At 37.7% G+C, this 27,232-nt stretch overlaps 1 protein-coding gene across 7 annotated transcripts in view; it reads right to left on the bottom strand.

The window, feature by feature from the left end:
* The window catches only part of LTBP1 (latent transforming growth factor beta binding protein 1), a 184,242-nt gene that overhangs the window by 126,130 nt on the left and 30,880 nt on the right, over positions 1–27,232 (bottom strand). For all 7 annotated transcript variants that reach the window (XM_088052416.1, XM_088052414.1, XM_005526906.3 and 4 more), the window contains exon 4: positions 11,952–12,127. In XM_088052416.1, the coding sequence (XP_087908542.1) occupies positions 11,952–12,127 (176 nt within the window). The remainder of the gene's footprint in view (positions 1–11,951; positions 12,128–27,232) is intronic.

The following is a 27,232-nucleotide window of genomic DNA, read 5'->3' as shown; positions in this document are numbered from 1 at the left end:
TTTGTTTCTTTCTAGAATAATTTCTATAAACACTTTATTTCCTTGGGTTTATGGCTGCTCTCACAGCTCCAACATTCTGCCAATATTCAATAGCTGCAGTGGAGCTCAGATGATTTGTGGTATGTCCCTGTTTTGCAGGAAGACAATGGGCTAGCAACACTAGTGAAAGCAGGACTGGTATTGAGTTAAATAGATAACGACATAGGTCAAGGGCGCAAAGAGAATAAAACATTTTAATGTGTCAAAAACATTGATGTTATTTGTGTGATTGTTTTGTGCTTCACAGTGATCTAATCAAAAGCATTCACAATTAAAAAAAAAACACAAGCAGTGGCTTCTATCAGCTGAATACACAGCGTAGCTTACGCACACATCTCCCATATTCCTTGTACACAAATTTCTAAAACCATTTTAATAAGGCAGTTTCAGGGGGTGGTTGTTGTTCTCAGTTTTTGTGAGTTTTGTGGTGTTTTTTTCAACACCTTCACTTATGACTATATCCTGAGGCAAATCTAAGGAAACAGAACTAGCAGAACTACAGACATTCCATCAGTACCTCCAGTAATGATATACAGTACTCTCTTTTCATGACAATCTACTTCTGCACTGATCCCAGTATGTTTTCATATATTTATCTACACAGTGTGTCATCAGACCTTAACTTTATATTTTAAAATTACATTATTTTCCCAATGAAAACATTATCTTAGGCTATTTCATGTTTTCAAATTATAACCATGGTGCATAAGGAGAGCATTTAAAATGAAATCTTCTAAAATCAAACCAAATTAGCTTTTAAACAGCTAATAGATTCAACATTTTAAATTCTTAGATGACCAACACCCTCTTTTTTCTTAGCTAAATGCTGGCACAGGAAAAAAAAAAAAAAAAGGAAATAAAAAGAAGGAAATTACTTATTTCCTAAAAAAGAGGTCTCCCACTTATTTCTAAGTCTAACCAGTCTGCCTGGTTTAGTTCTTACACTAGGTATGCTTGTTCAGCTAAAAGAAAAGATGACACTATATAAAAATCAACCATAAAAGATAGTTCAGCCCTTAGAACTATTGTCAAATGACCTTTTCACACTTTTGACAATACAAAGGAAGTTCTGTCTTGTCACCACTTAGTCATCCATTTAAAACAAAAGAAAAAAACGCAACCAAACAACAAAAACCTAGTTCCCAAAGACAAGAACAAGTTGAACTTAGCTGTCATACAACATAGAAATAGCATCATCTAGAAGATTTATAATGCTAGCATTATATGCTAAAGAAAAAGGAGAAAAAAAAAAAAGACACTAGATTAACATACAGGCCAGAGGCAGATCTTCCCTAAATTTCTGATTACACATTGAGAGAAATACAGCCTTTAAAAAGCACAGAAAGGGCTGAAACAGATTCTGAGAGATCACTTAATCTCCCCTATCTTCATCTTCCAGGATAAACCAGCAACATTAAACGAAAGGTTTGTCCAGACTATCTTCAAACCCCTTCTATTATGCAGATTCCACAGCCTCCCTGAAGAATTTATTCTAGCACTTCAGCCTCTCTTATTATAGAGGTATTCCTAATACTTAACCCACATTTCCCCTGTAGCAACTCCAGCAAACTCTCGCCCTGCTTTATCTACAGCAAACTTTAACAAGATATTATTTGTCTGTGGACCATTTTCTAACATACTTGAAGACCACTGCCATCAATCTCCCTTGGTCTCATTTTGACCAGACCAAAATCACCTAAACATTCAGTCTAACAGCCTGTATTTTACAGATCTCCATCTTTTTTTGTTTTGCTTTTGATATCAGTCACTTGGCCCTCATCTTTCTTCACAAGCCCTGTCCAAAATCACACTAAATTGCAGCTGAGGTCTGATCAATGGTGGGAGAGCAGCCAAATTACTTAACGCAGCTTCAGATAAAATGCTATGATTTGAATTTATTTCTGTCTCCCAACAATGCACTGATACTTCATACCCAGAACCAATCTGCAAACTAGGCCAAAGGAGCACACATCTCCCAAATCCCTTTCTGCTCTGTTGATGCAGGCATCATCGCTTGCACAACCTGTACTTGATTTAACATGTCTAGACAGCTGTAGGAACACACTATTAAAATGTAATTAGTTCAGCACTCCTGCTTTTTGTTATTTCTGTACTTCATGCTTTTGCTGCATTTGTATGATGTTACATGTATTTCATTAGTTAATACAGCTTAACCTTTGATATTTCCTCACTTTTCAAGTACTCAGTTCTACTGTCCTGATGCAAAATAAAAGGCTTCCAAAAAATCAAAACACCATCCAACTACCTAATACAGCAGTAACTGAAGAGGGATATGCACTGATATTTTTGTTGCCATTCTTATTGCCACTATTGCTATTACACATACCTCTCCAGATACCTATTTCTGATTAGCCATGTCACTACATCTTCACACCACTTTCTCCCTCTGTCTCGCTCAGAAGCTCCTACCACAATCTTCTCCCTGCAGTCAGAACTGAGCTCAGACTTCCTGCGTCTGTCACCTCCTTGTGTTTCTCTACCCTCTTTTTAAGCCCTGCCTGCTTCTTCAGCATGCTTGACAAACAGGAAAAGAAATCATCCAGAACATTTGATGCTTCCTGGAAGCATCAGGTAAGAAGCTTCCAGGGAGGAAGATGGTCACTGAAAAGAAAACTGGAAAAGTATTTTTCCTTCCTGATTATCACAGGGATACAATCTCTTCCTTGCTCCCTGTCAAAGAAATGAACAGAGAATTCCAGTGTCTTCCTCATCACCACCTCCACCACACTCCAAAACACACAAAAATTTTTAGTAGTCTATTCTAGGAGAGACAAATAACCCACTCTTCAATTATCTTAATCTCAGTTTAAAATAGAGGTGAGTGTTAACAGTGTACTGTTTGAAGTCATTTACCACAGCAATACTTGTTTCATTCAAGTAGGCTTCCTCTATTAATTTTGACAAATTCCAAAAAGCTCTCTACTGTCTGCAACACAGTTTTTTTGTGTTTTCTATGGATGGCTTCACTTAAAAGTACCAAAGGAGCCCATGCAGGTGTAAGTACTGAGATTGTTTAGAAAGATCTAACTGTGTTTACATGGCACAAGCCCTTTGCTGATAAATTTTCTCATTGACACAGCCTTTTTAGAGCAAGAGAGGAATTCACAGAAATTACATTCCATTTTTCCTGTGGAAACCCATAATGTACAAGTGCATAGATTTGAAATCTAAGATCTCTGCCAGCAGGTTTTATGAATCACCCTTTGTCTTTCTTGTCTTTACCACTATGAATATTCCTTACATACAATCCTCAGGCAATGAACATCCTATCTTTAACTACAGCCATTCTCTCTGGTAATGAGAAATGTAACTATCATTTCCCTTCACATAGATGAGAGTGAACCAGAAAAAGGTACCAAACCAAATAAATGAAAGAATGCAGTGTGGTGTGATTTCTGATGGAATGGCCTCAACTCATTTCAATAAACTTATTGGGTAATAATTATCTAAATCTGTACTGCATTTCTTTGGCTTAAATAAATTATATTTAAACTAGATCCACAAATGGTTATGATGATAAAGAGCTAAATTTTAGCCTCAAGTTATAACGCTTATCAGTCCTAGGTCTCTTTCCCAAGGGATGAGAGAAATTATTTGCATGGAGCAAGCAGCACATTGAACAGGAGTGTGCCTAACCCATTCAAAAGTAAATGCTGATGACCTAAGACTGCTTATTTCAAATCCTTAGTTCAAAACTGCTTTGTTTAGGGCTCAGACACTTTTCTTTGAAGAACTACGTGACTTCACTACAGCTGGATTCCAGGCACCACTATGACTGCTACAGCAGTCCTTAGGGAGCTTAATCCTGCAGGAGTGTTCAGCTGACTGTACTTCTGAGGACAGACAGGCAGTCAAGTGCTTCAGCTGCAACTTCAAATATCAATTACGCAAAATATTATCACCCAGATGACCTGTCTTTCCCTGAGTGAAGTACTGGTCCTGAAACAGAACTTCAAGCTCTTCAAGAGCCTCATGTTTGAGCTCATATCAGTGCTTCAGGTTTAGGGCTGGATACTACTCCAGCTGTAAGCAGAGCTTCCAGGTGAACAAGCCTTTTTAAGCTTCTATTCAAACGATCATCTTACAAATGTTCTTAGGTACCTAAGCATATCTGGACCCAAAAGGCTTTCACTTCAGTGATACATTTAAGAAGGCCCAAAAGCCACACTTAGACACAGACATACATCTAAGGCACAGAGTTATTCCACACAATCCTCATCTCAGCTCTAATGAAGCAGCAGCAACTTCGCAGCCCTCCACAAGCAATCTTCCACTGAGGGAAGCTGCTGCAATGCACAGGCTGACAATGAAGTCAACATCTTTACACACAAACTTACAGCCATGCAGGAGCTTTACCAGATACTAGATACAATGATACATTACCAGACACAATGCCAGTGTCCACTTTATCAACAGGACTCTTTCACAAGGTCGTCTGAATTTGGTCTTTATACACTGGGAATGAGACTCATTCCCACCTGAAATTATGGACTCACCTGAAATTATGCCTTTTGCCTAGGGTTATTATTTAGGCTTCTTTCACAATAATAATACAAATATTAGACAATAGTATTACAAGTCTCAAGTTGGAAGAGCATTACTTCTCCAGAAAATAAATTCTTTGGATAACAGTTTTCCCCTCCCAACATTTGCAACTCCCTTGAATGTGAAAAAAGTCTAAATTTAAGAGTCAATGTTTATCATTTCTAGAAAGAACAGGGAATAAAAATTAAATTACAAGTACCTTACTGAAGTATATCCACTTGACATTTCATTTCCTGAAAGGAAACAGCCAAAAAGCACTAAGGAAGTCAACAAACTGTAAACAGTGACAAAGGACAGGACATCATGGAATTAAATTTAAGTGAATACAGCCACCTCTGCATGCTGAATCACCATTAAAAATCTTCTCTCTCAGCAGTACATGAAAGCCAAGATCTTTTTTTTTCCCCTAATTTTCTGAAGAGGGAAAAAATGACAACAGACAAGGATGTCACTGATTCTGAAATCTCAGTTTCATAGGGTATGAACCTTCTTGCAGTTATTTTTTGTCAGTGTTTGTTCATTCCTTCTGTAATAGGCAATGGCACTGACAGAAGAGCACTTTCACATCTCCTATGAAGAAAACCAGACTCAGCTACTTGCAACAATCAAAACCAGTTCTTGATATCAAAGACTTGTATCACAGCAACTCTGAAGTTAGTCAGGCTAAGGGACTTCTCATGTTTAATTGTGTGGGTTCAATAAGTCTTTATATCCATCTAAATTGACATTTTTGATCATCATAAAGGCTTTCCCCTACAGAATTTTCTGGAAAGCCTCTTCTTTTCTTCTTGAGAAATTTTTGGGTTTGGAGCCAATAATATTTCATTACAAAAGTTGAGATGCATTTGTCTCAGTCTGTGTTTTCCCCCAGCACTTTGAACTGATTTTAATTCTGTATGCCAGATCACCGATTTGGTTTTCCAACATTCTTCCTCATTCTGCTGTATATCAGCCTCTGTCTCCATATTTTAAAGCATGGAGATGAGAATTCATTTTTGGGTGAATGCAACATTTAAAATAGTTTCTATAAAAGCACCGGCAGCCTTTGCCTGTCAGGCAGACATTTATTTTCTGGTGAGCTCAGGGCTATAGAATCTTTTTAGAGTCCAAAGAGAAAAATACAGTATGTTTGGGGGGGGTGCTGCTTTTCTGGCCTCCTCAATTTTGAACCCTTTATGGACACACAAACAATCACTAAGACAGCTTAGCAAGGGCATTCTTAGAATGCCTACAGCAACAGTATATTGAGTGAAATAGTTTGTATTTATACAGAGCTATTCTGTCGCCAAGGTCTTCAAAGAACTCCATAGTCTTTATAATTGCTAAATAAACCGCATTAATTTGTTAGTTATTTTTCCAGAACTTATCACTCTTTTTTGAGGCAAAAGAAAAGTAAATATGCTGCTTGGTTTGCTAGAGTTACTGCATTAATGTGAATCTAGATAGCTCAATTTATACCGAAAATTTAGCCTGTTGTTTCCAAGTCCTACTGGAATCAAAAGTAAACTTTAAATGACTGTAATGAATCACCATGCTGTTCAATAGCAGGAAGAAAAATGCTCTAAAATGGGAGAGAGGAAAAGGATGCTTCACACTAAAATTGTTCTTTGAAAAAGCCCCAGTGCTGTTTGACTCCTGTTTGTTGCTGACAGCAACAAAATTTTTTCTTAAACATTTTAGTCTGTCCCTAAAAAATCCCTTCTGCCTCTGGAATGACAGCACAGGTTTTGAACACGTGTGCAATTGATAACACAAAACAAAAAAGTCCCCAACATTTATACAATTACCCCACTCCCTTGAAACTGACTATGTACAATTTTAGGAGCAAAACATAAATGTCAGTGAAACAAATTTGACTCTACATTCACTCCAAATCAACTATGTTGAAATTGTTCAGTTATTTCTTAATGTTAGTCTTCAAAGTGTTCATTCTGGTTTCCCTCACCTCATTCTGCTGGCTATACCTTGTTCAGAGTGCAGCCTTAAGATCCTCCCTTATCTCCAAATTTCCAAAAACTTTTAGTTGGGAACATTACCACTGTTCAACATCCAGAAATACACTGACAGGCAGAAGTTACAAGGATCACAATTCAATGATCTAGTTAAGACAAGCCAGTGACAGAATTATTTTGCTGATCATGAAGGGCAGTTCCACAAAGCAATATCAAGAATGGTGGAAAGAGTATCTGACCCAGCAAAGACCTGAGGGAGATTTTCCTCCAAAGTCTGAACTTGGGTAGAATGTCAAATCATACAGATACATCTATATGCAACACATGTCATATCTCTGTGTGCACTTTTTTAATTAGCAAAATATTTATGCCTTTTGCAGCTGTTTACCCATACTTCCTGGTGGGGAAATACTATTATTATGAAGTGAGTGTCATTTAATGAAGTCAGAATGGTTCCACAATTCCACAAAAATAATTTAAATTGGATTTTCAAGGTGACATCTGGGATTTGCTCAAATCAACCTATGAAGTCATAAGCGAAGCCAGCATATGTAATTATGTGTAACTTGCAGAAGAGCTTCAATAAGTTACCAGCGTATTGTGCTGCCAACATAGGAAAGCTCTTGTTATATCAAATTTGGAACAGAGTATTCTGCCCATCACAACTCTTTCTTCCACATTAAGCTTATTTCATGTGTATAAACTTAGGTAAAATATGATGCAATACAATGTGTACACAGTTAGAGGAGCTACACGACTTTCAGAATGTTTCAGCTTCATCCTTACACAAGAACTTAAGAGTTGTCTACAGAACCATGATGAGCAGACTCAGAGTCCAAAAGCCATACAGGCATATTTGTCCAACTTCCAGCCACAACACATACAACTAAGCCACAACTAAGTAGGGTGCTGCAAGCCCAAATTCACTAAACCTTATGTAACCTTGACTACTTAAATTCAAGACACGTTTTCATTTACGACCTACAATAGAGACAAGTTCTCCTTAATGAATTTTATAAAGAATTTTGGTGAGGACCAAAACAACCCAATCTACCTAAAAGCAAGTAGTTTTCCATAGTACTTCATTTTATAAACTTAACATGTAACTTAAATTGCAAAATTCACATACTTCTCACATTGTCTTCCTGAATAGAGAGATTTGTCTCATTTTCTTTCTTATCCTCCCTTCTTCCTTGGGATAAGCTCGTTATACAAACACATGCCTTATTTACCTCACATAATAATTCCAACTACTATTATTAGTAGATAAATTACTCTTGAGTTTTTCTTCTGCTTTCATTGCATATTGAGGTCACCTCAGTCACTACTACATTTTCTCAACATGCCTCTAAAACAGGTAAGTAGTGGCATCATCACTGTACTTATGAGGAACTGTAACCTGGTGAGAGGGTGTACAAAATTGTCCTACACATGCAGGCAACACCAGACAACTGATTTCAGAAGCAGAAATTTCACTATTTTCAGCTCAATGGGCAAAATGCACAATGCTACTAAACACTAGCTCCTCAGACATCTCAGGCTGGAAAATTAAGCATGTATTTAAATTCATTTTCTGAAGAACCATATAGCAACCAGAAGTGGACAGAGTGAAACTGAGAACCTCCTAGCCTCTTACTGCTGTAATAAGCAGTTCTCACAATAACTGTGTTGAAAGGAATTCCAGAAAGACTATGTTTAGAATTTGTTTATTATCATATACATTTTAGACCAATAGAAATAGCACAGAATTCCTTTAACTAATTTTCTTCAGCATTGCATTTATAAATCCAGGGAGATAAGCACTGATATTTAAGAGGATTCATGCTCAGATCAGTAGTGGTTACTATTTAACAGTGCCATTAAGGGAGTAGTGGGAAATGTCTGAGATAGATGTACCTGAACTACTAAAAAAAAAAATCTTCCTACTGTTTTATGGATTACCAGGTTGCAAATAGAATTTTATAGGTGAAATTTCTGTACTGCTGTTATTGCTACTGTTTGAGAATTTTTCACTCTTAGGTTCCAAATATTTAGGCGGAGTACAGGTGAAGTGTGATTGTACTTCAAAGCAATTACTGAGAATTACTCAGGGTTTGTATCCCACAGGACAAAAGTTGAAAATGCTTGACAGTAGAACTGCTACCTGATGCTGGCAGGTAACTCAATTTCACATCCCATGGTGACTTGAAATGATGTAATTGCAACCCCAGTGGCTCACTGAAATTTAAAGCTCTGTTAATGTGATACATAATCTTACAGTAAAATTCAGCTTAAAAGCCAAAAGAAGAGACTATTTGCTGTCTTTAAAAGACGACTACACTGCATGTTCTGAACATTATCAGAGAAGTGAAACTGATTACAAATGCACCAGAGTAAAAGTTCCAGAAGGCATCCTGAATTCATTTTAATTGAAAAGTGTTTAATGAGACTTAAACTTTAACATTTCTTAACCCAGTATCTCCAAAAGCTCATCTGACAACACTGAGACAGAGCATTTAAACATGACTAACCTCCTATAAATCACAAGATGCCCAAAAGCATCTGGTCACATCTGGCAGTTTTCTTCCCAGTACTTCTGCCAGGACAGACCTGTCTCTAAAGGTAACAAAAGACTGACACTTCTTCCAGTTTCAAGACTACCTATTTTATATCACTGGATTGAAACTATCTATAGAAGTCCAGAAAAATCAAAACCGACTTCAGCTACAGCTAGAGAAGTAAGTTTATTCTATGGGGTACATTTTGCCAATCTCTGGCACAGTGTTAATATTTTGAAGTAAAATGCATAGAAATGTTCATAAAAACCAAAATGTTCATAAAAACCAAACAGAATGAGTAGCTTTCAACTCCATGTTAATTGATAGCTATGCACTCTTGGTCAATGCTACCAAGTATCACCTAGCTACTATTTCTTGTCATCTCTAAAAAAGTTCATTTAATGTTGCCATTAAAAAAGAGCTGTGAAGCAGTCAGTACTAACATTCTGGCTTCTGCTTTTTAATATAATTATTACATTTTCCCCCTCTTCCTTTTCAAGTATCTCTACAAAGCCATTGCCAATTTCTTTGCTCAATGAAGTAAGAGGCTGTCCCATTGTTCATTAAATAAGATTGTACATTTAAGAGCAATAACAAAACACCATGAGATTCTCAGCCACTCTCACAAATTAACTACACAATCAACATCAACCATAAATATGAACTAATTCACAGAGTCCATCTCTAGTCAAAACAGGACTAAGAACTGCATATTCATGTTTAGAACAGAGCACCTGACATGAAGTTTCACATCCTAATCTTACCCTCCTATAGTTAATTCAAACATCCCTAATATTAAAATACTGACAGCTGAAATTTAGAACACAATTTTAATGAAAACTAGTGGTCTTCTAATCTTCAAGTTCATTCCAACACCTCCAGAAACCAGAAAACCCAAACAGATATGGCTGGCCAAGTTGTAGGTCTCTCGTTCAGGCTAGCAGTACATAACCCTAGACTAACAAAGTACAACTCAAACTGCACTCTCTACTAGCAGATGTCTAAACTGCTTCATCAGAAGTTGTTGTCACCAACTCCCACCTCACAGATGCAGAAAACAGGTAACAGGACGGGGTTTTAGGCTGACAGAGAGTTCAGAATCAGAAATTTTGACACCATCCAAATAGCTTGCATTACCTCTGAGTCAACACTTAAATCATGGCTGACCTTATCAGGCCATAGAAAATCTTTTTAGTATTTGTCCTCTGTCTGTTTTAGGACTTACAAGCTTTTCAATAAGGGTAGAATGTTTTACTAATTCACTGCTCACTAAGGGGCTTCTAAAAATTTGGTAAAAAACACTCCTGTCTTCAGCTCCTGGTTTTCCTTCTTCTAGTCATGTCCTTCAGAGCACTGTAATTAACAGTGGGGCTCAAATAAGCTAGAAAGAGCTAGAAGCACAGGCTCCTTTGTCTTACAGCTGCATAGAGTCATCTCCTTATGCTGCCATAGAAGAAAAAAAAAACAACTCACAGAATCCATCTATTTAGTTTATTATCATATACACTTTAGACCAATAGAAATAGCACAGCTATTATTATAGCTTGATATTTGTGAGCGTACTGAAGGTAGAATGACTTAAACAGCCTGAAAAATGGGGGCAAAATAAAAGATTTTTTTTCTTTTTAGCCAGAATCCAACCTGGAACAGTCACACCAAATACTGGAGAACTAGACAACCTGGAATTTGTATACTCTTTGTCTAGTAAGAGTCATAAAAGATGGCACACAATCCAATTCTGGTGGCCATTAATATTTTATTTGAAGGAAAACAACTGCTGACTGGAAAAAAAGCAGTATTATCTTATTTACAAAGGAGAATACTGCTTGATGTTGACAGCGTAACTGAAAAAAAATAAATCTTTCTGAAACTTCTGAGAAAGGAAGATAGTGCTTTGTAAGAAGTATACTTCACCACTCTGAAAATGGTAACTGAAAGACCTCCAGCTGGCCACTGTTCTTCCCATTAGAGCCAATAGTCTCATTTACCATCCACAAACTGATACTTGAGGAAAAGGAAACAGGGAGTTGTATTTAAGTGTAAATGGACAGACCATAAAGATGTGCAACGCAGAAATGCAAGCACACACAAAGGAATTCTAGTTTAAGATTTAGAAAGAAAGGCTCTTCCCAAAAACCTCAGTAGAACATGTTTTTTTGTGCTACAGCAAAGGAAATCTGTCAGGAGACTGCAAGTACCTTAGGGTCTCAATGTTAATCAGTCCATTATTCAGCTGCAGGAACTTTTCTCCAAATCAAGCCAGCAGACGTTCTGTAATACCTAACCCATAATTCATCAAGCTCTTCATCTTCTAAGCCAAAACTTGTCCTCAAGCTCTTCACACAATGAGGCATGAGCCAAGGCCACAAGCTGGGCACCTACCTACATAATCTTTTTTTAATAAATATGAAGCAGAAACTCTCAGGCAGCCTCCACACTGTGCACAAGTTCATAAACACATAATAAATTAAATACAGAGAAAAACAGTCACCAATGAGACCACAGTCCTGAACTCCAGCTTTCCAAAAAGGTATCTATCATACTGACAACTGACTACACTCATAGTCATGGCAAAGCATTCACAAAGCACCCTTTTCTGAATAAATATTATCTAGAGATAGCATGATGAATTTTCAACAGTGAAGCAGGTTAATTTTTTTTTCTCATCCAGGAAATCTGTTTTGTTTCTCCACAAAATGCAGAATATTGGAGCACTTGCTAATCTAAGAATTCTCATGTATAGTTATTTTAACCTCTCTCTGTTGTTACTGAAGAAAATTTCAAGATCTTAAAAAAAAGGGGAGTGGGGGCTTTGTGGGGGCAGAGAAAGGAGTATGCTTTTTGTAGTTGTACTCACATCGCAAAGGTGATGCAGGTTGATCCTGGCCCAGTCTCAGTGGTAAGGAGCCCTCAGTGGACTGCTCTCCTGAGATCACTTTTTTTACTGGATAATATTTAGGCTTAATCACATATTCCTGTGTTTGGCCATGATGAAGATTCATCATTAGTGTCTGAGATGAAAGGGGTATCATCCTGTTTTGGAAAGAGATAAAGACAGAATAATGTAAGAATTAGTAAATTAGACTTAGAAAGTACTTGTAAAAAAATTGAAGACAACTTCAACTCTACTCCAAATTCTCAAAACACAGTTGGGGAAACCTACTATGTTACAAGTAAGCACCTGATTTTCCGAGCATTTAGCACCCTCATTGTCTTGTCAGCTCAGTAAACTCCTTAGAAAGAAAGACTACAGGGATTACATAACTTTATTTTTGACAGGCAAGAGAAATATCACGGACAGCTCAGAAAACAGAGGAACACGGAAGATCCCAGATCAAACCGAGTTGCAGCTCAAATTTGTTAACACACAGAGCTTTCCAGACAGGTCAAAGAAGCAGTGATGCATTCAAACCTTATTTCATTTCTTACAAATCTTCTTTGGCATTCCATACAAGGAATATTAAGTAGAACCTAAACCCAGCTGACTTTCCCCTTCTGTTCCCAGAAATAATTTCCTTCTTCACCGTATCCCTCTCGCCAAAGAGCAAAGCACTGTTCCTCTTTCCCTTTTTCAGATTGTTTCCCACCTAATCAGAAGGTTTGTGTCCCAGAGTCACATTACTTTGCCCATCCAGTTTCTCTTTGCCCGCACTACAGAACATCTCTGACAAATGTCCCATAACCACATGGCCTCCCTTAAAAAAAAAAAACATTTCCCTTTCCTCCTAAACAAGAAGAGTCCTTCAAGCTCAGGATTCCCTCACTGCTAATCCTGACTCATATGGTTAGATTCCTCCCTATGACCTCACCTTCTCACTGCACAAGGCCTTACCAACTTTCAGTAACAATTCCCTCCTCTCCCTATCAAAAACCCCACGGTTATTTAGTGACCATCAGCAGCAGGAATAATTTCTTCGCTAACAAACCGGCCTTCACTCTTCCAGCAATTAATAAGGCAGCAGATTGGGCAGCTCCTAGCTACATGCAATGAAACTGCAAGCTGCTCTGGGGCCCCAAGGCTGAAGAATCCCACCACCTAGCAAGTAATAACACACTTCCAAGTAACAAACCTACTAATAACATGCCTTCAAGCAGTCATAGCTACTGCAGATCAGACTGTAAAGACATCCATGGCTTGGAGAGCAGAATCAATTACTAACCTAGTAACAGTGGCCATCAGGACTACATTGCCCTTTGCTCAAGTGAAGGCATACAGAGCAGGAAGCCTCCCTTACTTCATTCTCAGCTGAGGGTCTGTAACTAGTTTGGCCCTCAAAAATGGAAAAGTGGGAAAGACAAGTTATGAGATTTGCAACAACCATCCCTCGGAGCTGCAGTTCTGCAGGGTAAATAATTGTCCTCTGAGAATAAGTCATGAACCCTATATTATAAAAGACAGTTGAGCAGCACTTCCCCACAGCGGTGAGACTGAAAAGTTTCAGCTAAGAACTGATGACTACTGCATTGTTTTCTGACATGTGAAGCCTGAGCCAGCCCCTATCTCCAAAGCAAAGCCTAACTCCTTGGGCATGTTATTCAAGATGCTTAGTAACTGCTGTAGCCAATGGATTTGTGGTTAGAACAAACAATGGGGTTTTGTCCTACACAGATGCTCTTTTTCTCAAACTGATCCAAGTTAACAAGAGCATTCATTAACAGTGACATTCTAAGCCTCCTATGTAGAACAGAAACATAACTGCTCAGGCTGTCTCCAAGTCAATATTTCTAATACAGTACTTACACAGGCTCATTACATTCAGTAGAAGTCCTTTTGCCAGACTAAGAGAGAATACTGTTTTTTCTATGTTGTCTTTACAGTTCCTACAAGAAGATCTGAAGAGGGCCTTCACTGGCACTGGAGGTCAGGCTTGGAATTCAGTAGAGTCTGATAAGAACTATGACCAGGAAACCCTCAGCCTGAGATAAAGCTTAAGTCGTTGCCTTCACTACTGCTTACATATGAATTTCATTTCTTTGTAAAATCACTGCAATCACTCCAGCATAACCTTTTTTTTATAACTGACCTCATTTGATGCCTAAGCAAAAGAACATCCATTTCTGGTTTTGGACATAAAAGAGTGAATATACTGAATGTAGAAGCAGGACTTGACATCAGAGATCAAAATACTAGATTATAGACGCTGCCATTTAAGTGGCTGAGTGTTTTCTGTTAAGGTTATAACCAATTATAAAGCATTAGAGAATCCCAGAATGGTTAAGGTTGGAAGGGACCGCTGGTGGGGTCAAGCTCTCTGCTCAAGCAGGGTCTTCCTAATGATCTCTGATTAGCAGTCCCCTAATTACCTTTGTTGCCCTCTGTTCAAACCCACACCCAGAGTTCCACATCTCTCTTGTCCTGAGGGGCCCAGCACTCCAGATGTGCCTCACCCGGCCTGCTGGCACTGCCCTTCCTACTGCACCCCAGGATTCCATTTGCCGTCTTGGCCACAAGGACAGGCTGCTGGCTCATGGATGGCTCATTGTCCACTACGACTCCCAGGTCCCTCTCCACAGGTCAGCCCCCAGCCTGTACTGGTAACAGGTCTCTGCATTTGCCTTTGAACATCAGAGAGGTCTTCTCTGCCCATCCTCCAGCCTGTCAGGATCCTTCTGCACAGCACTCATGCTTCCCCAGTTTTGTGTCATCAGTGAACTTGCTGAGGAGGCATCTACCCCTTCATCCAACTCATTGATGAATGAGCAAACAATGAGGGACCTGGTCAAGTCTTCTGCCATTCAGTCAGTTCTCAAACCACCTCATTGTCCACTCCTCCAGTCTGCACTTCCCAAGTTTGCCTATGAGGATGTTGTGAAAGGCAGTGACAAAGGGCTTGGTGAAGTCCAGGTAGAAAATATTCATTCCTCTCCCCTCATCCAGCCAGGTAGTTTTGTCACTGTAGAAGACAATTGGGTTGCATGAGCATGATTTACCTTTAGTGAATCCATACTGATTACTCCTGGTCACTTTCTGGTTTTCCATGTACTTAAAAGATGGCTTCCAGAGCAAGCCACTCCATTACATTTCCAGAGATCGAGGTGAGGCAGTAGTTGCCTGGGTAGTCCTTCTTGCCCTTTTTGAAGGCTGAGGTGATATTTGCTTTCCTCTTGTCCTCAAGCACCACTTCTGACTGCCATGACCTTCCAATGACCATGAGTGGCCTAGCTATGATGTCTGTCATCTCTCTCAGCCCTCATGGATGCATCCCATTGTGTCCCATGGACTTGTGGATGCCGGGTTTGCCTAGGTGATCTCTAACCCAATCCTCCTTGACAAAGCAAAAGTCTTCCTTCCACCATTCCTCTTCCCTGGTCTCCCAGGTCAGAGATTCCTAAGGGCTAGTCTTGTCAGTGAAGACTGATAGACAGAAGGTAGTCGGTAATTCTGCCTTCTCTGCATTCTCTGTTAACAGAGTCCCCACTCCATTTAAAAACAGGCCCACATTTTCCTTAATTTCCTATTTGTTACAGATGTATTTGCATCCTGTACTTGATATCCTTGGCCAAGTTTTTAACTCCAGAGGGGCCTCAGCCTTCCTCAGCCATTTCTCCGTACTCTGACAACATGTCTACTTATGTTTTCAGTGTTCTGTCCTGGCTTCCTTCTCCTGTGTATCTCCCACTTGTGCTTGGGTATTGACAGGAGTTCTATGTTCATCCACACAGGTCTCTTGCCCACATTGCTCAATTTCTCGCTCATCAGGATGTACCATTTTTAAGTGTGAAAAAAATAATCCTTGAATGTTTACCAGCTGTCTTGGATCCTTCTTCCCTGAATGCACATTCCAATGATATTTATCCAAAAAAGTCCATGAATAGACTAAAGTCAGCTCTCTCAAAGTCCAGGGTTGCAATCTTAATTGCTGCTCCTCTTCCTTCATGTAAGATACTGAGTTCCACAATGTCCTGGTCACTGTAGCCAAGGCTGCCCCAATCTTCACATGTTCACAAGGTCTTCCTTGCCTGTTAGTATCAGGTCCTTTTATTTCTATTATTACCCTTTATCTTGCCACACATCCAGCCACACTGAAGCCCAACTGTCAACCTACAAAAAAGTCCATCATAGCACTTGAAATTACAATAAAATTCTTTAAAAACCCAAGAACACACCATGCCACACCAAAATTATGAATGCCTTATCTTGGAGGCTGAAAGCTTAACCACCAGAATTTTAAAAAGTTGCCTCTTCCTTCTCAGGTATTATAATTTTCATCCTTTAGTTTGCATTAAAAATTAATGTTAATGGATTACTGCTTTGTTTTCCGAGAGTGGCTTACTCAGTACTACACAGGAAAGCTGTAAACTTTATCAATCCAATTCTTTAAAAGGAAACACCTCCACATGACGTGCAAGTTGTTAATTTCTGTTTCAAGGCAGACTAAATCATGTAATCTAAATCACCAAGGTATCTGCTTACAAAAATCACACAAAATCCAAACTAAGACTTGTCTAGACCGTTTTCTTACATGCTTATGCTCAGTTTTCATAGTCTTGTTATATAGCTGACGTTAACTTAATAAACTAGACAAAAACTTTCCATTGCTGAAGTGTACACCAGGCAGATAAACAAATGTCTAACTGCACCTTCAACAAACAATATGATAAATATTGTAATAAGATTACAAGAGCACAACAGAGGAAGATGAAACATTTTCAGCTAGCTATCATGCAAAAGAAAGCTCTCTTGCTTGATAAACCAGAGAAAGAATGTGATATATCAGAGTAACACTGGCAAGCAGAAATGAGATCAACAACATTTGGCACGAAAAGTACTGTCTAGACTAAACTAAGACAAAGCTCACTCAGGTTGCTTTCTTTATTTTGTTTACTGTAAGCCTGATGTTCCCATGCCTGGCTCCTAGTTAGCAACATTTCAGAAAACAGGAATTGTTAACACTACTGCTCCATGCAAGCGTACAAATTAATTCCTTCTTCATTACCTCCTCCCAAAGTCACAATGAGAAATCAAAAGGAGAAGAAAACCATTATTTTCTAAAACCGTGAGATAGTAAAGAAAATATGCAGGCCAGTTTAAAAGGCATGGAAATAGAACTAACTCCCCATCCCCCCCCTGCAAATTGTTAAAATTCAGTTGCTAGTTCAGCCTGACCTTTGCCAGCTGTTTCCTCCTTCCACTTCTTCTCTGATATATATATACACATACATATATATTTTTTTAAGATATATGAAAAAGTTTAACTTCCCAGCTGATGATCAACAGATGGGATGTCTCCAAAGCCCTTGACAATATTATACCATCATTAATCAAGGATGGCCTATTTCACAAGGTCCTACCAGTAAAAAAAGATGAAAGAGAGAAGCATTCAGCTTTTCTTTATTTTCACCATTGCAAAACTTCTGCAAAAAATAGATTTTATGTGCAAATATGTATTTTTAATGCATATTTAAAAGTCCTATCCCTGAAATATAATGCAAACACTCCAAAAGAAGCACTGAGACCTGCCTGTCCTACAGTAACAACCCTGCAACGTCGCATTAATATCTTCATTATAAAACTGCCTTGATTTATATCTTTGCAGTACATTTTTCCCCAGGCAAAATTTTGCAAAGACAGTAGTTTGGATACGACTAATTGATTTTCAAATAATATCATCAAGTTAATTCCTACTTTTTTATCACCTTAAAGAGTTAGAATATTATTTACAATATAGAAAAGATCTTTGATTATCATCAAATTAATTTGGTTTGTAAATGAGGTAATATAACAAATACATCAAATATTAATAAAGATATTTAATCTACACCAAGATAAAAAAGGTAAAAAGGAATTCAAATTGTTTATAAAGGTTCACACAGAAATGTGAAATATTAACTTTTATCCACAAGTACCAGTTTTGCCCCTCTTATGGATAATACCTCTTTGTGGTAAAAACTTTGTCCAAGACACTTTCAGGGACTATCTAACTCCTAAGTGTTTGCTAATAAAGCTAGCCCTGTATTTTCAGGCTCAACTAAATTGTTCATTGGTTGGATCCCATTTGCTAGTATAACCTGGTGTGAGAGCTGAACTGAAGCTCTGTGAAACAAAACACTTAAAAAAATTGCAACTATGACTCCATCAATGCACTTCATCTTTTACATACAACACAAACTGGAAAGGGTAGATTACAAACATTCGTCCAGGTTTCTAAAGAAATACACTGTTTTCTAGAATCAGAAGCAATGATTTGTTTCCTAGATGCCAAAAAGAAGAAAGAGCTCTTAAGGCAAAATAAATGTATCTGTTGGTTAAACATTCAGATGCGGCAACAATACAGATGCTCGGTCACACAAGCTGAAAGAAGGTACAGTTCTTGCAAGCTATGCAACAGCAGGCAAGCACTCCTCATGTAATACAGCATTCAAAGATTAAGTTTGAAGAGTACCCCTTCTGTAAAATACTTGTATTATAAATGGTAATTCTATCAGTAAAAAAGGAATGTCTACCTAATGCATTTTTTCATTAAAAAAAACAAGAAGTTTGTCCCACCCCACTCCCAAAGTGCCATCAAGATACAAGTGATGCAAATTTTTAAAAAATCTTTTTACAGTATTAAGTCTCTAGTATCCTAAACTGCCATTAAAGAAACAGCAAGCATGAAGGCTAGAAAAGTCTGAGACAACAATTAACACAAATCAGCTGAGTCTAAGTCTCACAGTACCAACAATTCACAAACCTCGCTTTTCACCACGCACCAAATGAACAACCAGGAGTCACAAATAATTTGTTACCTCATGCATACTTCCACTAACACTTAACCAATGAAGCTCTTCACAAATCCAGATTAATTAATTTGACATCTGGATTATTCTATACAGACTTCCAGGCATATATTTATCTTCAACTTTCCAGACACCTCTTACGAGTAAAGTTCAAGGAGGCAAAAAAGGAAAAAACTCCACAGCAGAAAACGTACATGTGTTGCTGACTTGTTCTTGTTCCTCTGCTTTTATTGGTTAACTCTTCATTTTTGGGGGTTTTTGTTTTCCAGGATGCTACACTGATAATACCACAGTCAAGTAAGATATTTTGTCACTATCAAGCTCAGCTTTTAAGAGTGGCTGCTAATGTCACCAACACTTGCAGTAAGAAATTGCCCCTCAAGCATCCACTGTGTTGCAGAACTGAGTCAAGATGAAATTCACTAGTTAGTGGCAGACTTAACCAGAGCACTGTGTCAGTTCAATACTCTCTCTTCAGTAAATTCATGTATGCTTTCCCCTTTCCTGTTTTACATTATATTTTCTACAGAAAAATTGCTTTTGTTCCCATAGTACTAGTGCCATTTTACACTGACACTGTATAATAAAAGGAATTACTCAGATCAATACATATTAACCAGTGGTAACTTCTAGTCCGTCAACCCATGAGACAGACCTTGGTATGAGAAAAGCATGTTGCAATGACAACTAAAAATAGAAACAAACTCCCACAGTGGATGTTATACGATAAAGGCAAGTGAGCACAGCTGCTGCAAAGCAAAACCACGCATCACTAATCTACTCAAATTCTTGAGCATGTTAAACAAAACAGGAGACAAAGAGCCCAGCAGGCAGATGCAATTTATTTGAAATCTGAAAAAAACTTTGAAGATCTATAACAGCCTACTAAGAAACCTTGAAGTGTAAAACAATGCTGTAATCTTAAAATGGAGAAATATATGGAATGTAACAGATTCATTTCCTTGAATATATATTAATTATAATACACCCTTTTGAAATCTACCAAGATATATATGGTTTGATGATACCTCAGTTCAGGTAAATAAGTAACTTAAAACTATATGCAATTTTGTTACAATATTTATCAATTATTACTTTGTCTTCCAGACTAGCAATTGTATTCACACAAAATAAATTCTCTCCGGGAACACACTTACGTACTTGTCAGAATTAAGCAGAAATCTGTCATTTAGGAATACAACACCTAAATAAAAGTAAAAATGCTAGTAAAGAACTGAAAACCTTGGCCTATCCTTGATATTCTGACAGGTTAGCTCATGACTACAAAAAACATAAATGCAAAGAGCAAGTAATTACCCCATAAAATTTTCACAAAGATGCAGATGGATTAGCAAAAACTGTTTTCTCACTTCCACTTGCTATGTCTAGAAAATGTTTTACAAGTATGATCTTGCTGGTATAAACAGTTTCTCAGACAGAGTCAGATATAAAGGAATACATCATAGGTTTATAACAAAACCCCAAGGCAATTAATGGTGGCTCGACAGGAAGAGCTGGACTCTGAGGAAATGGAGCACTGATGAACATGACAGTGGGCATCAGAAGCAACCAGAACTTGTCACACACAGAACTGATGTCTATGACGACTGCAGCCAAACAACCGAGAGACTCTCGCATCAGTCCAGTGAAAGTTTCCAGCGTACAAAATCGGATTAAAAGATAAAGCATTACTGAGGTGTGAAGAGCTGAGGCAAAATAACAAGGAAGGTTTTTAAAGGGATTGATATTCACAAAGCTAAGAGTGTTCAGAAAGTACCCAGGCAGAAAAAAGCCCGACTCTGGTTCCAGAGGAAATTCTTTAGGGAATATATGGTAGAAAGACACAAAATTACACTAATTAAAAATTAAATGCAGTAAGTTCTAGACTAAAAAAATAAATACTTTTTCCACATAATGCATACTCAGAACTATGACAATATATAATCCATCATTATTGCTCTCAAGAATGCCAGTGTAAATGGCTGATGAGCACACCTTGAATTGGATTGAGATCACAGGAAAAAAAAGTCAGAAATCCTTATGCTTAAGGATATCAGTTTCCTAGCATCATAAAAAAATTCAAACCGATCTGACTTGTCTCCTGCTAAGGAAGAAAAGAAAACACTGCCAGGTGTGCAAGTTGGAGCACTTTCTGTAATACATACTGATTTCTTACATAAGCAACTACTATCAGATATATACAATACTGACTTTGCCCCAGTACTATACACAAGAAGTGCTCAGAGAAGAACAAATTACGTCCTCATGTTTGAGTGGGAAAATGGTCGCTGCACATTAAAAATATTAACCACATTTACTGTACGCTTTCTAAATTTACTTGACAAGAAGTATAATATATGATGAGCAGGCCTTGAAAATTTCAAGATTAAATCCAGACTCCGTCTTCAGTATGTGTATTCATCAGCAAAAGCTTTTTCTGGTATATGAAATCAGCAGCAAGAAGCTCTGACAGACTGTACTAGCTACAGGATATGCTCCCTGAAACACTATAGGGGCTGCTCTTCCTAAATTACACCACAAAATTTAGCAGTCCTAAAGATGGAGGGTCAGAAAAACCCCAAACCCCGAAGTTTACCCAAGTTCTCCACAGCAGTCACCTAAATTCAAGTGATGAAACAATGGCAAGCTCCCTACCACATCTGGGAAGTCTGGAAATTATGCACAAACAAGAACAGAAGTACATGTTGTGCTGTACACCCCAGAGGGTGAAAAGATTAGCGGTGAAAAGTTTTGGACACAGAAATAATATTTGCATTAGGTCAAGAACACTTAACATCTACGTTTTTAAACGTATAATTACTTTCTTAGCTGAACTAGATAAACAACTCTTATGATCTATTTCTTCATACCACAAAATTGAGCAATAAAGAGTGTTCTTCATATTAAGTCACCACCAAAATGGAATGCTTCCATCTGTGGGCAGAACCAGAGAAGGGGGACAGCAGCAAGCAGTTACACTTAACAGGAGCCTAATTCTGGGGTAAAGGAGCTTCCAAAACCTTGTGACATATATACACAGAGTTTGAACATAACATTACACAGAAAAATATTTTCTAATTAAGGTAGTAGACTTATGCAGGATCAGGGGGCAGCAATTTCAAAAAATTGTTAGTGAATAGTAGTTCGTTGAAATTCAGCCAAATAACATTTTGTTCACTAAAAATACATATATATGATGCATTATAACTATGTTTTCATCATCATGTCTTTTCAGAAAAAACAGCATCCAGAGAACTGGCATGTTTGTGCCTACATCCTTTTTGTATCCAGCACAAGATCCCTGATGTAAAAGGGTCACTTCAGGAGAGCTAATGAACAGACCAAAGCTAACAGAACTGATAAAGCATTTATTCACTGCCATGACCTAAGAAATTCCTCTGCAGAGAGAACCTTGACTAAGAGCCTTGACAATAGATTAACAAAAATCAACATGCTTAATTTATCCTTCTATTAGAGATACCATAGAAAATTATCAAACTCCCCCACAATGCTATTTATCAGCTTATCAAGTTTGTTTAATAATGGAGATCAGCTACGGTAAATTTTAGCTACATGACTAATTGCTTTAATAATGCACTTTAGGAGCATTTCTTTACTGGCTTAGTGTCCCAGCATCAGGAGAGATACAACATATTCCTTTTCATTTCAGACATAAAAGAAAGGAAAAATAAGTTTAGTACATCAACAGTAATTCTTGGCCTATATAGATCACTGCAACATTTCATACAGCAAGGAAATCTAAAAACAGCATGCAAGGAATCTAGATTTAAAAATAGGCTGGTTTTCCTCATTTACTTGCTTCATTTAATCCTGCCATAAAAAGACTGGATGCTTGAAAACTGTGTTAAAATAATTTTTCAGAAAGCAAACCTAGATAATATAAAGTCAGTAATATTTTTTGGCTGAGAAATGTTCATGATTTTCAGCAAAAGTTACAGGGCTGAAAGAAAGTGTAGATTTCAACTCAGTAGTGCCTCACCCCTCCACTGCTAATGAGCCTAATAAATGCTGTAAGTATAATTACTATCATAATTATGCTTGAGCTTTGTTTCTAAAATAATTAGGTAAAAGGTAACATTTTCTAGTGCACTGAAGTCAAGGACAAAAGTTAAACTATAAAATTCTCTTTTTTTCCTGCCAATATTGCTCTACTGAGGCATAGAGTTTGCTCCAGAGACAGAAGTTTGCACAGAATAGGCACACACTTTTCCTCTTTCACTTCCCCATCTGTAAAGCAAAGTTCTACATCTAGTAGAACATCTGCTATCTAGTAAGCTACTGCAAAGTTTTGAACAATGCAAGGTTGGTATACTGCTTGTTGGCATACTGTGGTACACATGCAAAAGAAAACCAGGTAAACTGGTTTTCATACAAGCTGTTTTCCCAGACACTACCATAAAATCCTGATTTCACTGAAGTCAACAGAAGAACTCTAATTTATTTCTTTGGTGGCCATGATTTCATCCCAGGACTTCGTTACTTGTCAAACACAGCTTTGCATCCTTGGACTTTAAGCCCGTGGATGCCACATTCAGCGGTCTTTACCCTGACTTGGAATGCCAAAGCAGAGATTCCTTGTGGTTCCTAACTCTAGTTCCTGAAACCCACATTTGTCACCCTGGAAGGCAGTGAAATGCAAACAAACTTAAAGAACACTGTATGCCTGACTTCAGCCCATGATCAACACAGAAATAAAGTTCTAGAAAACTTTAGAAGAAAGCAATCTAATTCATTATTACAAAAAAAAGTCCACCTACAGTTCAAATTCATCTTGCAATAAAGCAGCTATGAAGAATTTCTAATGTACGGCTGAACCAACAATGTCTGGAGAAACTTGGATCTCCTATTCCAAACCACTTTGCCTGCTTTAAAAAAAAATAAAAATACTGTGACCAGAAGCCCAGACTGCATTCCAGAGGTCTAGGAATAGCTTGTTTTCCTATTTGCAGTTGGTAAATTTGAAGTCTGTGAGGCATTCCTCTGGTTTTTAAGGATGTCTCAGATTTCTCCTCAAAAATTCACTTCACTTCTTTCTCGACATGTAAAATTTTGATCTCCTTAGAACTACAGGCTTTGTTATATGAAATATTTTCCAGAGTCACTTTTGAGAAAACGTAATTCAACACATTCCTTCTTTCTGATACTGCCCCAGTCCTTAGTTTTGGTACAATATACCAGGTATATATTTTAAATTGCTGAAGCTTGTGACTTAAAGGCTCATGTTATACACAGGCATAACAGTAAACCACATTTCACAATACTTATTTCTTTTTCTCCCTGTTGCATAAGGGATGGGTTTTAAACATCAGCTGAACACTGTCATTCCAACAAGTCTAAACTATAAAAAGGACAGGTTATAAAGTGTTTGAAATTACATCCTTAGGGCTCAATTTAGAATCTTCTCCTCACATTCTTTTGATTTGCGTGCTTGGATATTGAAATTGTCTGCTAGAGTACTTTTTCTTTCCTCGTTAATGAGTTCAAAGAAGTACATGCTTGAACTCCTAAATATATTAAATTTAATTTAAATTATCTTAAAACATCCAGTGACTGCTCAGCAAACCAGAAAAAGCAGACTGCATTTCTGGAAATAATACACGATTTAGCTAGGGAGCTGCACGCATAATGAATCACAAAGTAAACACATCTAATTAAAGAATACCATTAAAATATATTTCATATAATTTGAACTTTTCAAAACTCCTAAATCATCACTGTAACACAGAAACATAAAGATATATTTAAAAACTGAAAATAACTATTTCTTAATTTTTTTAATGTTTTCATGATATCTATTTATGGTTTTTATTTTCTAGGGGGGGAAATAAAGAAAAAAGCAAACATTTATGCACCTTTCACAAAGAAATGATGTTTCAGATGTACAATTCACCTCTGGAAACTCAATGGTTTATGGTATAATTTGAAAGAGCATGTGTTATATCCAGGTTTATTAACTTGAAAAATTTAAGTACAGCATTATCCTCTAGAATTCTATTATTGAATTCAGAAAATTAAAACATGGTTTCAACAGAACTAAAATACCATCTTTCGTGTGGCCATATTTTGGGCTCCATAGAAAAAGATTATTCTGTTAATAAATTATTTAAATAAGTTAAATTATTCTGTTACTAAAAGAGGTTATAAATCAGATCTGAATTTGTATTTTCAAATAAGACTATTGACAGTGACAACTTCCTGCCAAAACAAACACAAAACATACTGGTCACAATATTTGCATAGGTTAATACATGTTGAATCGCAAAACTGATCAAACAACCTTATGAACATACTAAAACAGACAACTTGCAAACAAAATCTTCTGAGATAATCTGTCATGGTAGGAATATATATATTATAGTACCATCTCAGGATCACTGACAAAAGGCTACATTTTGGAAAAGTCCTATTCTGTGGTACCAGCTGGTTTGTGAATTACACAACCTCAGCAGCCTGGCTGAACTTGTTCCTCTGAGCTTTTGGAAACTGGCACTCCTGCCAAAGAGACGTGTTGGTCCTGCGTGAGGCAAATTCATCTCCACCTTGGTAAAGCAACCAGGATGTCAGAAAAATCTGGATGCTACTAGGAAACCGACATTACACATTCCCAGGCCACTCCACTGATATGAATCACAATGAGACTGAGCACATTCTTCCTGTGTCCAGCACTTGAATGTTCCTGTAACTGCCTAGTATTTCTCAACACTTTTTGAGTTCTTTGGCAAGACTTACTGCTCAGTGCTATTTTTGGATACTCCAGCAATAAATACCATAGGTACCGACTCTTATACATAATTTAATGATGAAAAGACATAGCTGTTTGGAATCCCTGGGCTTAACACACTACTTTTGAAGAAGGAGTGAAAGATGGAGCAGTTGCTACTCATTTCCAGTACTTTAAACACTACTTTGTACTCAGTCTTTTCAAATGCCTTTGTTCTCCTGGCTGATCACATCCATGACCAATAAGCAAACACTCTCAGCTCCACTATGCACAGCCAGAGACAAGAGGCTGGAGTGATGAAGGCCCTGGTTCTGCCTTTCCATCTGACTGGAAGTGACCAAAGCCCTGCGCTCCTGCAGCCTGTCATGTGGAGACTGGCTCCTGCTCTTAGGTGGGACATGGCTGAACCATCCACAGGCACTTTTTAAACCTGCAGCCTGTCTCCAGGGGAGAGACCCAAAAATGGATTGGTGCAAGACACCACTCCCTTCCAGCAGTGGGCATCCTACACACAGAGATGGCTTACCCAACTACCCTGCTCAGGACAATGATAGGTGACTACTGATACCATTAGGCAGGCAGATGACAATTCTCTGCTGCCAGCGTTAACCTCACAACAAGAACAAACTGGGCCTGGAGGCTGGAAGTGAAACACAGGTCGGGAAGGGGGAAAAAGCAAAAACTCCACACAGGAGCAACAATATACCTATATTATTTGGCTTCAGATGTTCATAAGCAGAGTTGACTTGCTGACCTTTTGTAATCCTTACAGCCCGCTGCTTCTTAGCTTATAACAAGTTTTACCTCATACCCAGAGTTTTACATACATGGAAATAGAAACTGTAAAGTAGTCTTGTTTTCACAATTAAAGCAATCTAATTACAGCAGAATATCTCCTGCACATACTTGTTCTCGAAGAGCAGCGTTTTATAGTTCAGTTTAACTCTTGATACAGCACAAATATACTTAACAATCAGCCAAGAAATACCCCAGCTATCACCCTTGACAGAAATGAAGATAAAATGCACCACGCACCTGAAAAAATACCCAATTTCAAACTACAGGACACACAACAATTTCCTACTATAATTAATCAGCTGGATGTTGAGAATATTTTGATTTTCAAAGTACGCTTCAATTTGCTCATGTTTGCTGTTTTGTAGCTGACAACACAAGTTGCTGTAATTCTTACAAGCTGCTCTTCTGTACCATATGAAGTTCCACAGTTTCCCAGATCTGAAGTAACACACAACAATAAAAAGAACAGTATTTTATAACAACATACCAAAGGGTAAAATTTGGACTGTACTTCCACCCATAACTACTTTTCCTGCCTAATGTACTTAAGAACTTGAGTTCTTAACTATAGCTTCTGTGAATGCCAAAGCATTCTGTATGAGTCTGACACACGGAGTACTGCATGCAAACTGCAATAATTTAATTTTACTAAATTATAAAACAAGTTAAAAAACAATTACAATAAATATAGTGCACAACAACTGCAATTGATTTAAACTATACAGGATATTGAGGTCTTTTGGTTTCATTTGGTTTTTTCCCCCCCAATAACAGGAGGGGATGGAAGGAAAAGACACAGAAATCCAAGAGCTCACATCTGAATTTTACAACAGAGACACATATTCTTCAGTTCTCTGTAACAAGTTTGACAATTAAGT

This window comes from Pseudopodoces humilis, chromosome 3, assembly GCF_049639895.1.
Source record: "Pseudopodoces humilis isolate 2021_Gansu_Grassland_sample_001 chromosome 3, ASM4963989v1, whole genome shotgun sequence".
Classification (NCBI taxonomy): domain Eukaryota; kingdom Metazoa; phylum Chordata; class Aves; order Passeriformes; family Paridae; genus Pseudopodoces; species Pseudopodoces humilis.
This window is presented reverse-complemented; position numbering and strand designations above follow the sequence as displayed.